Raw genomic sequence first — 13,830 nt, 5'->3', positions numbered from 1 at the left:
AGACATGACTGAGCAAGTAGCACTTTCACAACCTCCTTTTCAGGGCTTAACAGAGTCTAGATTCAGACATAGGTATCCTGACTACAAATACTCATTTTGAAGCAGGTAAACTTAGGGGAGCTAATTGACTTTTCCCACAAAAGTCTTGGTTTTATTCTTTATTTTTTATTGTTAGCTCAGGGATTTTCCACCAGAAATGATCAGACTCAATAGTTCTTCTTTACCTTATATTGGTTTGTATTTAAAAACTGAAAGTTACATGTCAGATCAATCTTACATTAGAAAAACTCTCACGTGTGTGTGTTTCTGTGTGCATCTGCACATGTGTGCCCGCCTGTGCGTGCGTGTGTATAGTTTCTGACACAGTGCAATCCAACGGTCAGAGTAGGAGATTTGGGATGGTGGGCCAATGTCTTAATGGTCTTTCCCTTTGCAGTTCTCCCTTTTTAAGAACAGTGTAACACGATCATCTTGTGGTTTTTATCAGTTTTTTTGAGGATGGAATCAGGATCTGAGTTGATGAGGAAACCTTGTATTGAAAGGAAAACTTTTTTGCTGAATGCCTTCTGAGCACAGGGATGTAAAGAAAAATGTGCAAATATCCCACTCTTAAGTATAAAACTACTCTAATGAGGGATACAGGCAAGTTAAAAAATGACTGTGATGAATTGTGTGTATCCATGAATGCTTAGAATTTGGGGGTAGGATGGGAAAAAGAACAGAGACAAGATGCCTACCCAATTCCAAGTGACAAACTTATTATCTCTTAATGCTTGGCTTAAATATCACTTAAATATTTTTTTCAAAGTCTCTCACAAGCAAGATTGTTGCTTCTTTGTAATGAAACACCTGTATATTTCTTATGTACTTATCACATCTTATCAACCAAAATTCATTATCAAAGTATTTTATAGGGCACAGGTAAGTTGTATGGGTTGGATTAGTGTTTGTTTTTTTTTTAAGACATCATTACAAGTGTAGATGATGGAATGGTTGTTACTTTCCACTATTTTTTGCCTAAGTAGCATTATCAACAATGTGTTAGAAACTGAAATCAAATCACATTGATTTCAATAACCCTTCCAAATTATTTTGGGGGTAAAAGAAAAATAGAGGACTATATATTTTGAAGTCAACCAAATGAAGTTTCGCTCTGCTTGTGAAGCAGTTATCATATTTAAATGTGTTAGTCATGCTTCTACAATTGAAGGGCATCCTTTATGACTCATTCAGGATCTTTGTCATAGTCCTTTGTGGTTTTTTCCTATATACGGAGGTGGGGGGGGGCAAAGCTTCTTTGAGCTTTTAATGGAATAGCTTTCACATTTCTCAGGGTGGTGGGGGTGTGTGTGGAGTGTGCATAAAAAGAAAGAAATCTGTAGAATAGAAGAATGTCTGCCTTTGAACAGTAAGTATTTATGTTTAATACTATGTTCTGAGATCGAGTTTTGAAATGAATAAATATTTAAGTGGCTGATTAGAAGTCGTTTGGGTGAGCTACTGTAACCCTGCATCAGGCGGTTCTGTCAGCTTGCCAGGAACAATGAATGAAAAGGGAAAGAGACAGACACTTTCCAAGACTTAGGTTTCAAGAAGCAAGATAGATGATACTGTTTGCATCTTGGCTTAGTTGTCTATTGTTAAAATTTCTTCATCTTGTGTAAATTTCAGAGGTGAAGGTCCCAAAGTATTTTATTTTTAAGAAATCAATAAAGAAGCCACTCTAAAGAGCAAGATATGCACCCATTATGCTAACTGTTCATGCATAATACATTCACATACATGCAGTTTCTTTAGAACAGAGGGGCAAGTGGTTGTGCCAGAGAAAAAGTAATTACTTAGCAGTTTGAAAGTGAAAATGAGTCTCTTATTAACAGCAATCTATCCAGAAACAAAGAGCAAGGATCTCTGTTCTGATGACATGTGTTTCCATCTAACACACAATACCTAGAATTTGGAGAATGCTGTAAGACAGCTTTAGGGGGCAGCTACTACTTTATTGCCTGTGAAAATTGGAGGGAAAGAACTTTGAATTGGAAGAAAGAACACCAGCAAAAGAGAGAGTGAAAAGAATTCTGTCCTAGTGGGAATGATTTAATTTACTCTGTTCTTTAAAGATAAGCTCAGCTGAGTTCTAGCCAGACTTACAGAGGTAGAACAATAGAATTGTTGATTTATGTTAAAAATGATTTGATGGTTTTTGAACTGCATCACCAAAGATGGTAAAACAGGTAGATATGCACAATTCGAACGCTCTGCCTGTTTAAACTTTTAAATATTGTAACTGGACAAAAAAGGAATGAAGTTTAAGAAAAATAAGTAAAAAATGGTGTAGGGCTGAGACCTCTTCACACTCGATGTTGTAGCCTCCGCTGTGTGTTCCTGTAGTACAGTATTTCTCTCATTATAGCAAGTGTTGTTATAAATTGCTCATTTCATTGTTGATCTTTCTTGGTTGATCATAACTTTTATGAGAGCACTTTGCCTGATATGTTTCTCACTGTATTTTTTTCCTGCTTAACTCAGTGCCTGTATGAATAATTTGTTCGGTACTTGGAGGAAGGAAATAAAGACTTTCAGTGATTACAGTAGATACCTGCTTAGAAGTCTAATTCAGTCAACTGTAAGGTAGAGTGGTCTTTGTCCAGATCATCTACTCTGTTGTCCCGTGTAGGCAGTGCATGTGTGCGCTTCTTGGGCTCCAAACTGGGGTTTCTATAGGCTCACAACTCTTGGTTAAATTTGGGCATCATGGAGATAAAAATGAATGTTTATGTTAGTGGAAGTTAGACGCAATTCAGAACACCAGAGGTTTTCTTGCATAAAACATACACACAGCAAAATATAAAGCTATCTTAGTGTCTAAATCAGTTATCTATACTTCTGCTGAGCCCCAGTGAGCAGACATTTTAGTATAAACTGGAGTTGGATAATATGTGAGGCAGAAAGAACAGAGCTGCCCATTTTGGTGGAGGAGAAGGGAGCACAGTTCACTCTAGAAAGACTTTCCTCTGTAAGTCAGCCTACCCGTGCTTTGAAATGCTGGTGTAGTTTCCGAAGCCAGGTATCTGCCTGGATGAGCCTCAAGGAAGAGTTCTGGACAACAGCCAGGGCTTCTAATATTAAGAGCTTTCAAAACCAGCAAGGGTAACCACCGGCCAATTCGCCACTTCACGAAGAGCCAGAATAGAGACTCTAGAATAGATGTAATGTTACCCAGCTTGCTTCAGCCAGCCAGCACTCGTGCTGCTGGGTTCTACCCCAGCCTTGAGCTGCAGAGAATCGTTGAGCATCATAATTAAGTGATGTGGGCCCAAGAACATCTGTTGCTATTGCAGAGTCTTCACGAGCAATTCTCACACAAAAAGAAGCAGTTTCTGCAATTGGTGCAGCTGCGCAAGCAGGAGAGAGGACGGGGTGGGATGGGTGAGGGGCTTCTGTGGGACATAAAGAGGTAACATCCTTCCAGAATCTTTGCTCATTTCTTCCTGTTGGTGGAACGAGATAAAGATTACAAGATGTATTTCTGGGTTCACCTAAAATGATGAAATAAGTAGATGTTTGGATTTCTGCTTAGTAAACGGATGTATCCTCCATATTTTGCTCATCTCTGGTTTGGAATAAATAAGTTGCTTTTGCAGCATGTGTAAATCTCTCCCCCTCCCCACCCCCACAACCCCTTTCAGTATCCATAGCAGATGGTAAATTCTGTGGCTGCCAGTTCTATCATAATATGGTTGCAGAAAATAGAAAGCAACATGAAGACCTCTGATAGAACACAGCTGGTGTGTTGGGAGACCGCTTTGAAGCTGCTGGTGATAGCTGTAGAGTTAGTGTGAAAATGTATAGGTGGACTGTAGAAACGCGTTACCTGAATGTAGGGATGAGACTGTGATTGCTAAGACCTGTAATTAACCAAAGCATGTCTTTCTGGGCCTTATGAGGGGAGAGCTTGGGTGGGCAGATTGGCAGACTGGTGGGGAAGTGCAAAGCAAACAGGTGCCACATTCAGGACAACGAGAGGAGCATTCCCGAGTCCACTGGCTAGCGCGCTCCTAAAGCAAGGTGTTACACTATCTGGTGGGGGAAGGATCTCCTAAACTTAGTTGAGAATCCAGGAGTCCAGTGCTTGGAACTTGAAACACCAAAAGACAATGAATTTGGTTTACACACTAAGTTGGGACTAGAAACTGTATTAGAATTACTTTATTTTTTTTAGCAGAAGTTAAATTCCCACAAGAAAGCTTTAATGAAAGGATATTCCTTTTCCTTTAGAAAATGGTCCTGCATGATCTCTCTTATGGAGGGTCTGAGTCAGGATTTAAGTAAATAGCTTTGCTAGTTTAGCACTGTGTACTCATTTTGTGTATGCTAGCCAGAATGGGTTTATCCAAATAGACGGAGGTTTTTAAAACTAAAACTTTTAAAAAGTTTCAGTTCTTGATAGACTAACAGACAAAACTGAACAATAGCTTAATTTTTTTATTTTAAAAATATTTTAAAAGCATAGAAAAGGGCAGAGAATATTATGACACATATACATGTCACAGAATTAGCTTACCTTTTGAAATTTAAAAGTAAAATTGAAGGTCCCCAGTGTCACCCAACCCTTGACCCTTCCTCTCCCTGGCTTTTAAGGGGCAACTACGCTCATATATTTTATATGTATCCTTCTGTTCCATGTTTTTATATATATACCATATGTATCAGGAAATATATAGATGCAGTATAAATATATGAAGTACTTTTGTGTGTTTAAGGTATCATTTGATATGTATATGCTATAACTCCTTTTACTCAGCATTATGATTTTTGAGAATCTGGTTTATATATATTGATAGATGTGAAACATTATAAAACATTGATACATAAAACATTAGTTCATTCATCTTTATTTATAGTGTATTATATGGATATACCATGGTGTATTGTTGTTATAAATGCAGAACATGTTTGTATAGGTCATCTTGTACACATTACTAGAGATTCTAGTGATGGAATCTAGAAGTGTAGTTGCTGAGTCATAGGGTATATGCAATTCCAATTTTTTTTCTTGCCGTAAGGCCTGTGGGATCTTAGTTCCCTGACCAGGGATCAAACCCATGCCTATTGCATTGGAAGCGTAGAGTCTTAACCACTGAACCACCAGGGAAGTCCCTGCAATTCCAATTTTGCTAGTTTATTTCTAAAGTAGATGTGCCAGTTGACATTTCCACCTGCAGTATGTGAGAGTTTCCGACTCCTGGTACCAGACCTTTTCAGTTTTTGCCAGGCTGTTAGGTCAGAAGATCTCATTATTTTAATTTGGTTTTTCCAGATTGTCAGTGGCATCATAATTTTTAGCCAATGACATTTGAAAGTAAAAATAGCCAAAGGTATGAAATCCCCCAAAACATATCCCAGATATGTTTATCTGACATGGTAGAATTAAAATATAAAGTTGTGTTATATTATATATAGTGTAATAGTATTCTCACACAACTAAAATTTTAATTATCATTCTAAGAGCTAAAATCACTTTTTAAAGTTTTAGACATTTTTGATGAAAATCTTCCTAAAATGTGTTATATACTTCCTATTTTGTGAAATTCAGGGTGAATTGAATTCAGTGCTCATAATGAATGATGCTGGGAAAGATTGAAAGCAGGAGGAGAAGGGGATGACATAGGATGAGATGGCTAGATAGCATCACTGACTCAATGGACATGTCTAAACTGGCCCTGAAGGTATTAATGAATTTTTAAAAAACCTAACATTCCACTCATTTTCCAATGAGTCAGTTTTTCACATCAGGTGGCCAAAATATTTAAGCTTCAGTGTCAGCATCAGTCCTTCCAGTGAATATTCAGGACTGATTTCCTTTAAGATGGACTGGTTGTATCTCCTTGTAGTCCAAGGGACTCTCAAGAGTCTTCTCCAACACCACAGTACAAAAGCATCAATCCTTCAGTGCTCAGCCTACTTTATAGTTCAACTCTCACATCCATACATGACTACCAGAAAAACCACAGCTTTGACTAGATGGAGCTTTGTTGGCAAAGTAATGTCTCTGCTTTTTAATATGCTGTCTAGATTGGTCATAGCTTTTCTTCCAAGGAGCAAGTGTCTTTTAATTTCATGGTGGCAGTCACCATGTGCAGTGATTTTGGAGCCCAAGAAAATAAAGTCTGTCATTGTTTCCATGGTTTTCCCATCTATTTGCCATGAAGTGATGGGACTGGATGCCATGATTTTAGTTTTAATTTTAATTTGCTATACCTCCTTCTATTCAGAATTGTAAGGATACAAGGATGGTTTCTTCTTGAGTGACAGAAGGCATAGGACATTGAGCAGGAGTTTATCTCCAGGTAGTGACCACTTCCTATATTCCCCAGGGTTCTGGATAGTTGAAACTACCCAGTTTCAGGAATCTGCCCTGTGAATGAGTGGGGCTTTTACTATGCCAGCAAAATACCTGCTTGAGAAGAGGCACAAATATTCTCTTAAAGAATGAATGCATTTTAACTCAAGGATGTTAAATTGGTCTGTTACTGAGGAGATAATAAGCAGGAAGGTGACTCATTATCTTAGAAGGTCTGAGAAAATTGGCCAGATACAAATGGTACAAGTATCATGCTGGTGAGCGGTTATAAATACCATGTGGCCATTAATGCCTCTTTTTCCTTCATATTTTTTTTTCGTTTTAAAAATATGTTTTCTTTTTTTATTGAACTATAGTTGATTTATAGTATTATGTTAATTTCATGTACAGAGCAGAGTGATTCCGTTATTCTCTCTGTCTTCTTTCCCAGTATAGATTATTACAAGATACTGAATGTAATTCCCTGTTGTGATTGTTGTAGTTTGGTTGCTGAAATGGTTTAGTTGCTAAGTCGTGTCCGAATCTTTGTGACCTTATGGACTATAGCCTGCCAGGCTCCTCAGTCCATGGGATTTCCCAGGCAAGAATATTGGAATGGGTTGTCATTTCCGTCTCGAGAGGATTCTTCCTGACCTAGGAATCGAACTCACATCTCCTGTGTCTCCTGGGTTGCAGGCAAATTCTTTTACCACTGAGCTACCAGGGAAGCCCATAATTCCCTGTGCTAAACAATAAATCCTTGTTGTTTATCTATTTTATATATGCTGTGCTGTGCTTAGTCACTCAGTTGTGTCTGACTCTTTGTGATCCCATGGGTTGTAGCCCACCAGACTCCTCTGTCCATGGGGATTTCCCAGGCAAGAATACTGGAGTGGGTTGCCATGTCCTCCTCCAGGGGATCTTCCCAACCCAGGGATTGAACCCAGGTCTCCCGCATTGCATGCAGATTCTTTACCAGTTGAGTTACCAGGGAAGCCATGATGTGTATCTGTTTAATCCCAAACTGCTAATTTATCTCTCTCCTTCTCTATTTTGGTAACCATCGTTGTTTGTTTTCTATGTCTGTGTGTCTGTTTCTGTTTTGTAAATAAATCAATTTGTATTATTTTTTAGATTCTGTGTGTGTGTGTTGGTGTGTGTGTGTGTGTTAAGTCACTTCAGTTGTGTCTGACTCTGCAACCCTATAGACTGTGTAGCTCCCCACCCTCCCCCGTCCATGGGATTCTCCAGGCAAGAATACTGGAGTGGATTGCCATGCCCTCCTCCAGGGGATTTTCCTGACCCAGGAAACCCAAACCTGTGTCTCTTATGTTTCCTGCATTGGCAGATGGGTTCTTTACCACTAGTGGCACCTGAAAAGCCCAGATTGCACATATAAGTGATATATTTATCTCTGTCTGACCTACTTAGTATGGTAGTCTCTAGGTCCATCCATACTGCTGTAATGGGACTATTTCTTTTTTATGGTTGAGTAATATTCCCTTACTGTGGGTATATCCAGAGGTATGAAACCCCCCAAAGCATATCCCAGATATGTTTATCTGACATGGTAGAATTAAAATGTAAAGTTGTGCTATATTCACACGGTCATATATATATCAGTTCAGTTCAGTCGCCCAGTCGTGTCTGACTCTTTGCAAACCCATGGACTGCAGCGCGCCAGGCTTCCCTGTTCAACACCAACTCCTGGACCTTGCTCAGACTCATGTCTATCGAGTTGATGATGCCATCTAACCATTTCATCCTCTGTCATCACCTTCTCCTCCTGCCTTCAGTCTTGCCCAGCATCAGGGTCTTTTCCAATGAGTCAGTTCTTTGCATCAGGTGGCCAAAGTATTAGAGCTTCAGCATCAGCATCAGTCCTTCCGATGAATATTCAGGACTGATTTCCTTTAGTATGGACTGGTTTGATCTCCTTGCAATCCAAGGGACTCTCAAGAGTCTTCTCCAGCACCGCAGTTCAAAAGCATCAATTCTTCGGTGCTCAGCTTTCTTTATGGTCCAACTCTCACATCCATACATGACTACTGGAAAAACCACAACTTTGACTAGACAGACCTATGTCAGCAAAGTAATGTCTCTGCTTTTTAATATGTTGTCTAGGTTTGTCATAGTTTTCATATATATATATATATATAGATATATATGTGTGTGTGTGTGTGTATATATATATATATATATATATCACATACCTTCTATATCCATTCATCTGTTGATGGACACTTAAGGTTGCCTCCTTGTCTTAACTATTGTAGATAGTGCTCCTGTGAGCACTGGGGTGCATGGATCTTTTTGAATTAGAGTCTTCATCTTTTCTGGGTATATCATTAATGCTTGTTAAAGATTTTTAATTTCTGTTTCTTTTCCTAAAACTGTTTATAAATTTACCCTTTCTTGTCTTTCCAAACTTATGATACAAACTTAACATTTTTGTTTTGTTTTCATTTCAGTGTGACAAAATTAGGCAAGAACGAGATGAAGCAGTTAAAAAACTGGAGGAATTTCAGAAAAGTATGTAAGCATTTCGGTGGAATTGTTCTAACACATGCAGTTGTGCTTTGGGGTTATGTGGGTAGGCATGTACTCTGTGTTTAGTTCCTGATGCAATGGACAGCCAAGAAAGGAAGAATTGTCTTCCCATTTGCCAAAAAAAAAATGCTCTGACATTATTGTGATTTTTAAAGAAATGTGTTGAGCATTATCATTTCATAAGTATATTATTTATATATATATAAAGTACAGTTTGTATTTGTTATGAAAATTTTTACTATGCATACCAGTTAAAAGAGAGCAAAAATTGTTACTTTGACTCTGATAAGAGCCAACATTAGTGTATTATAGTCTTTCTTTCCTGCTCTTTTATCTGCAAAATATATCAACAAAAAAATGCAGTCAAGTTTTGCACTCAGTTTTGCAGCCTACTCTTTTCAGTAAATAGTATATCATGGTCATCTTTGCATGTTAGTAGAGAAATATATCAGTTTTTAGTGTTACCCATAGTATTCTATCATAGAATAGTACCATAATTTATTTAAACAGTTCTTCAGTGATAGATGGATTATTTCTGGTTTTTAGGAATTATCTGTAATGCCATGATAAGAATTCTAATTCATACATCTTTACAATGGTCTGATTAGTTCCTTAGGTTAATTCATAGAAAGGGAATTCTAGGTTTACAGAACTTACACATTTTAGGAGTTTGAATGGTTGAAATAGCTCTTTCACCGAGGAAAGTGATAGTCTCACAAAAGCTATAATTTCTTAATTTTTGCTGTGTTATTTTTTTATGTGATGTAAATCTGTTATTACTTTATTCCCCTAAAATTCTGATCATGCTCAGAAGGTTCAGAAGGAAATATGTCCCAGGAAAGCCAGACTTTAGCCGGAAAAGTGACCCTCCCACTTGGAAGCAAGGCCTCTCTCCGTCCTTCTCAGATGCCACGTTAGTCAGGTGGTTTGATTATATCATAAAGCGTTGACTTGGTAACTACACTACAAAACATTTCAACATTTATTCTTGCTGGAGGTAAAGTAGCTAGTTTATTTCAGGTGTCTGGCTGTAACAAGGAAAACCTAAAGGGGATATTGTTGATAATAACCTGGTTTTGGTGGCCAATATGCTATGGTTGGCTTATTGTCATAGTATGCCATAGGTGAAAACATTTTTTTATCTGTGAATGTGTGAATGGCAATTGTTTAGGACTTTCTCCTTCCCTAATAGAGGATTAATGGGAATTTCTTACACTCAAACTGACACTGAGTTACAGCTGAAGGAATTATACCATTGACATTTTTGAAAGTTAATATATTTGAATTAGTTATTGATATTGGGTTGGCCTACTGTGTGCAGTGGGAATAGTTCAAGTTCTTATGATTGGAGTTATCATAAAATGTTTTGGTCCAGGTAGGTAGTAGAGATTTTGCCGTTTGTGTTATGCAAAAATGGAAACAAATTTCTACCAAATTAACTTCCTTTTTTTTTTCCTTAAAGAAATCTTAAGTTCTATCTTGTAAAAACCTTTTTATTTTAAACTTTATTTATTGCATTGTTATTGTGTTGGAGTATAACTGATTAACAGTTGTGATAGTTTCAGGTGAATAGCAAAGGGACACAACCATATACATATATATGTCCATTCTCCCCCAACTCCCCTTGTATCCAGGCTGCCACGTAACGTTGAACAGAGTTCCACATGCTATACAGTAGGTCCTTGTTGATTATCTGTTTAAATATAGCAGTGTGTACATGTCCATCCCAAACTCCCTGGCAAACTATTCCCTCCCTGGCAAAGCTCCTTGTCTAAGTCTGTGAGAGTCTGTTTTTGTTTTGTAAGTAAGTTCATTTGTATCTTTTTCTTTTTTTAGACAAAGAAGGAAAGATATTGTATGACATCCTTACATGTAGAATCTAAAAAGAAAATAATTACCTTTAGAGTAACATGTAAACTTTGCTTTCATCTACAATTTCTCTTTTCCCTTTCTCTTCCTCTAAATATCTCTGATAGTTTTAAAAATTTGCATTTCTCTTTATGAACAACTCAGAGCCTGAAAGAATTCACCTTTTTATATTGTATTCATTCAATTTTTACCTTTACTGCATCAGCCTGGTTTAAGTTTGGATGGCAGGAAAACAGTGTTGACTCTTCACTCAGTTTCAAAAGAACAGAAAATGAAAACTAAGAAAACTTTATCTGTTAAAAAACTGTGCCTGAGGTAAATGGTTCATGACTTTAGAACAGAGGGTAGCAGTTCAGATTTGGAAGGCAGTGAGGCAGTTTTCACCAGTGAAAAGCATCATTTGCTGTGAATCCCTGTATGCCCCGAGCAATTAATTTCTGCACTAGTAAAAGTGAAATAAATGACCGTACCTTGTAGGCTGTTTGAGGATTAAATGAGATAACCCATGTAAAAAGTGCTGAACACAGTGCCTGGCACTGCACTCAACAAATAGTAGTTGTTGCTCCTACCATCATCTCATTTACTGTGCCATCCAGGGCTTGACTGCCCTTCAGTACTAAGAGTTCATATCATTTACCCTCCATGAGTTAGTTTCGGGACATAGTGTCCACATTGGTACAAAATTGGAATCTGCCTCCCTCTAATGTTTCCATACTAGTTCTAGTTCCCTTAGTGTAGGAAGAACAGCCAAAAGAGGGTGAGGAAAAGCTTTGTTAGACTGTCAGGATCGACTCTTCCTAGCCTGGCATACTTTTCCTAGCTGGTTTTGCCCATATTTCCCTGTGATTCTTGGCCCTCTGCCAGCCCTTCCTGAGTCTCCCTTGTCTTTCTGGACAAAGTACAGCACTGCTGCGCAAAGCAGTGTTCCCCGGAAAGCAGATGAAAGTAAAAGTGAAGTTCCTTCACGTCTTTTAGGCCACTCTGCATTAGATCCTTTGCTCTCTTTTAGGGCCTACCAATTTTCCTGCACACCTCTAGTTTTCATGATTGTTTTCTCACTACATGAAAACCTTTCCAAGTAATCTGATACTGCAGGAGAATTTATGGTATGTTTGCCACGTATACATTAGAGATACCCTGCATCTAAAGATTGCTAAGAATGGGCTGAATGGAGAGGAGTTTTGCTTAGGAAGCAGCACCCTGGGTGGGATGGCACTTTTAAATATAAGCAATTAGAAAAGAAATTTCTACATAGAAATTTGGAGTCCTCTAGACATCGCTTTGGCTGGCCTTTACCAGTTAGAACTCCGTAATCTGGGATATGTTCCTTAACTTCTCCAGGCCTCGGTGTTCTCCAATACAAAACTGCTATGGTAATACCCACCTTGTAAGATTGTCGTGAGGATCTTTGGACACATGTGAGGGGCTCAGCACACAATAGACACATTGTTGGCCCAATAAACGGTGATAGTGGTTGTTTCCTAAGCCATTCTGTGCTACAGGGAACATCCCTATGAAAGGGGTGTTCACATGTGAACTTAGGCCTGAGACAGTTTTTCAGCCATCAGACACACACAGACATGAATACCTACTTTGTACATAGCATTGTGCTGGGTGCAAGAGAGTCAGCCATGAATGAAGAATTTTTCTGCCCTGATGCTCACTCAGTAGAAGACAAAGCAAATTAAAAGAACCCCAGTGCCCCTACAGTGTGATACATTCTATGATGGCAAGTATATGAGAATGTTTTGGGGTCATAGAACGCGAGAGACAGACTTCGCTAATTCGACTAGACTGGTAGAAGCCGCAGTTGATACTCTTTTAGGTTATACTTCCAAATTCTCAGAGTCATTAAGAAAAATGTTTATTATGGAAAATGTCAAGCTTGTACAAAAGTAAAAAATATATAATGAACCGACCCCCGCCATGTACCTACCACACAGCTTCAAAAGTTGTCAGTTTGTGTCCAGTCTTCCTTCTTCTGTACATCCATATACCTGTTCTCACTGACCTCAGATTATTTTGAAACTAATTCCAGTCATCATATCATTTGGTCTGTAAATATTTCAATATGTATTTCTAAAATACTAGGATTTTTTAAAAACATAACTGCAGTAGGGTCACTTTATTTGAAGTTCATCTTTTTTCTTTTTTAAACCTTGTCATCCAAATTATAGGTGTTTTAGGTACAGAACTGGTCATGGATTGTGGATATTATGAGGAAAGCCTGAATTTAGGGCTGTAGGCAAATCATTAAATGAACAATTAAAGTTTTAAAAAATCTTTATCATTTGAAAGTAAATAAACTTATATATTAAAAAAAATTTTCTGGGACTTCTCTGGGAGTCCATTGGTTAAGACTCCTTACTTCCACTGCAGGGGGCACTGGTTTGATCCCTGGTTGAGGAACCAGGATTCCACATGCCACGCAGTGCCACCAAAAAAAAAAAAAAATTGTTTTATGTCAGGTGACCTGACTTTTGGTTTTGAAAATTGGATCATCCTTTGTACAGATATAGATGCCCTTTGAAATATGCTCCTTTCTTTTGGATTTAAAAAGTTTGTAAGTAGGTTTCTCTGGTGTCAGCTTAGCATTGGGATAATTTTTTAAACTGAAAATTAAAGCACAGTTTCAATTTTCCACTGTTCCCACTTATAAGAAGAAATAAAAACTTACCTGATGGAGTATACTGTGTCAGAACTGGAGAAAATGTGGACTAGCGTTGCCCAGCTAAGTTTATCAAGTTAAATTACAGGGCAACTTTTTACAAAATGTTTAGAAAATAAGTGTTGTTGTTGTTGTTTTCTCTCTCTCTTTACTGGGGCTAAACCTTTCTAGTGTGGAATGATTTTTCTTACTCTTCCATGAGCAAGAATATTATTGAATAAAAAGTCAAATTCTTATGAAAAATGCAGAGTGTTTATGTTTTTGTTATGATAGTTAGAAATACCAGATTGTGGTAGAAGGTGTCAAGTAGTTAAGGCTAAAAATTTGAAGTAATATTTGATGTTGTAAAAATTGTGTGGGTTTCTTTTCTCTTTCCTTCACAGTTTTGAAGAACCTACCTTGT

The 13,830-nt window shown here is 37.9% G+C and overlaps 1 protein-coding gene across 1 annotated transcript in view; it reads left to right on the top strand.

Annotated features, from left to right (window-relative positions):
- The window catches only part of SHTN1 (shootin 1), a 103,317-nt gene that overhangs the window by 20,603 nt on the left and 68,884 nt on the right, over positions 1-13,830 (top strand). Inside the window, exon 3 of the mRNA XM_061162740.1 lies at positions 8,812-8,872. Coding sequence (XP_061018723.1) covers positions 8,812-8,872 — 61 coding nt within the window. The remainder of the gene's footprint in view (positions 1-8,811; positions 8,873-13,830) is intronic.

The sequence above is a fragment of the Dama dama genome, chromosome 15 (genome assembly GCF_033118175.1).
Source record: "Dama dama isolate Ldn47 chromosome 15, ASM3311817v1, whole genome shotgun sequence".
In the NCBI taxonomy this organism is placed as follows: Eukaryota; Metazoa; Chordata; class Mammalia; order Artiodactyla; family Cervidae; genus Dama; species Dama dama.
This window is presented reverse-complemented; position numbering and strand designations above follow the sequence as displayed.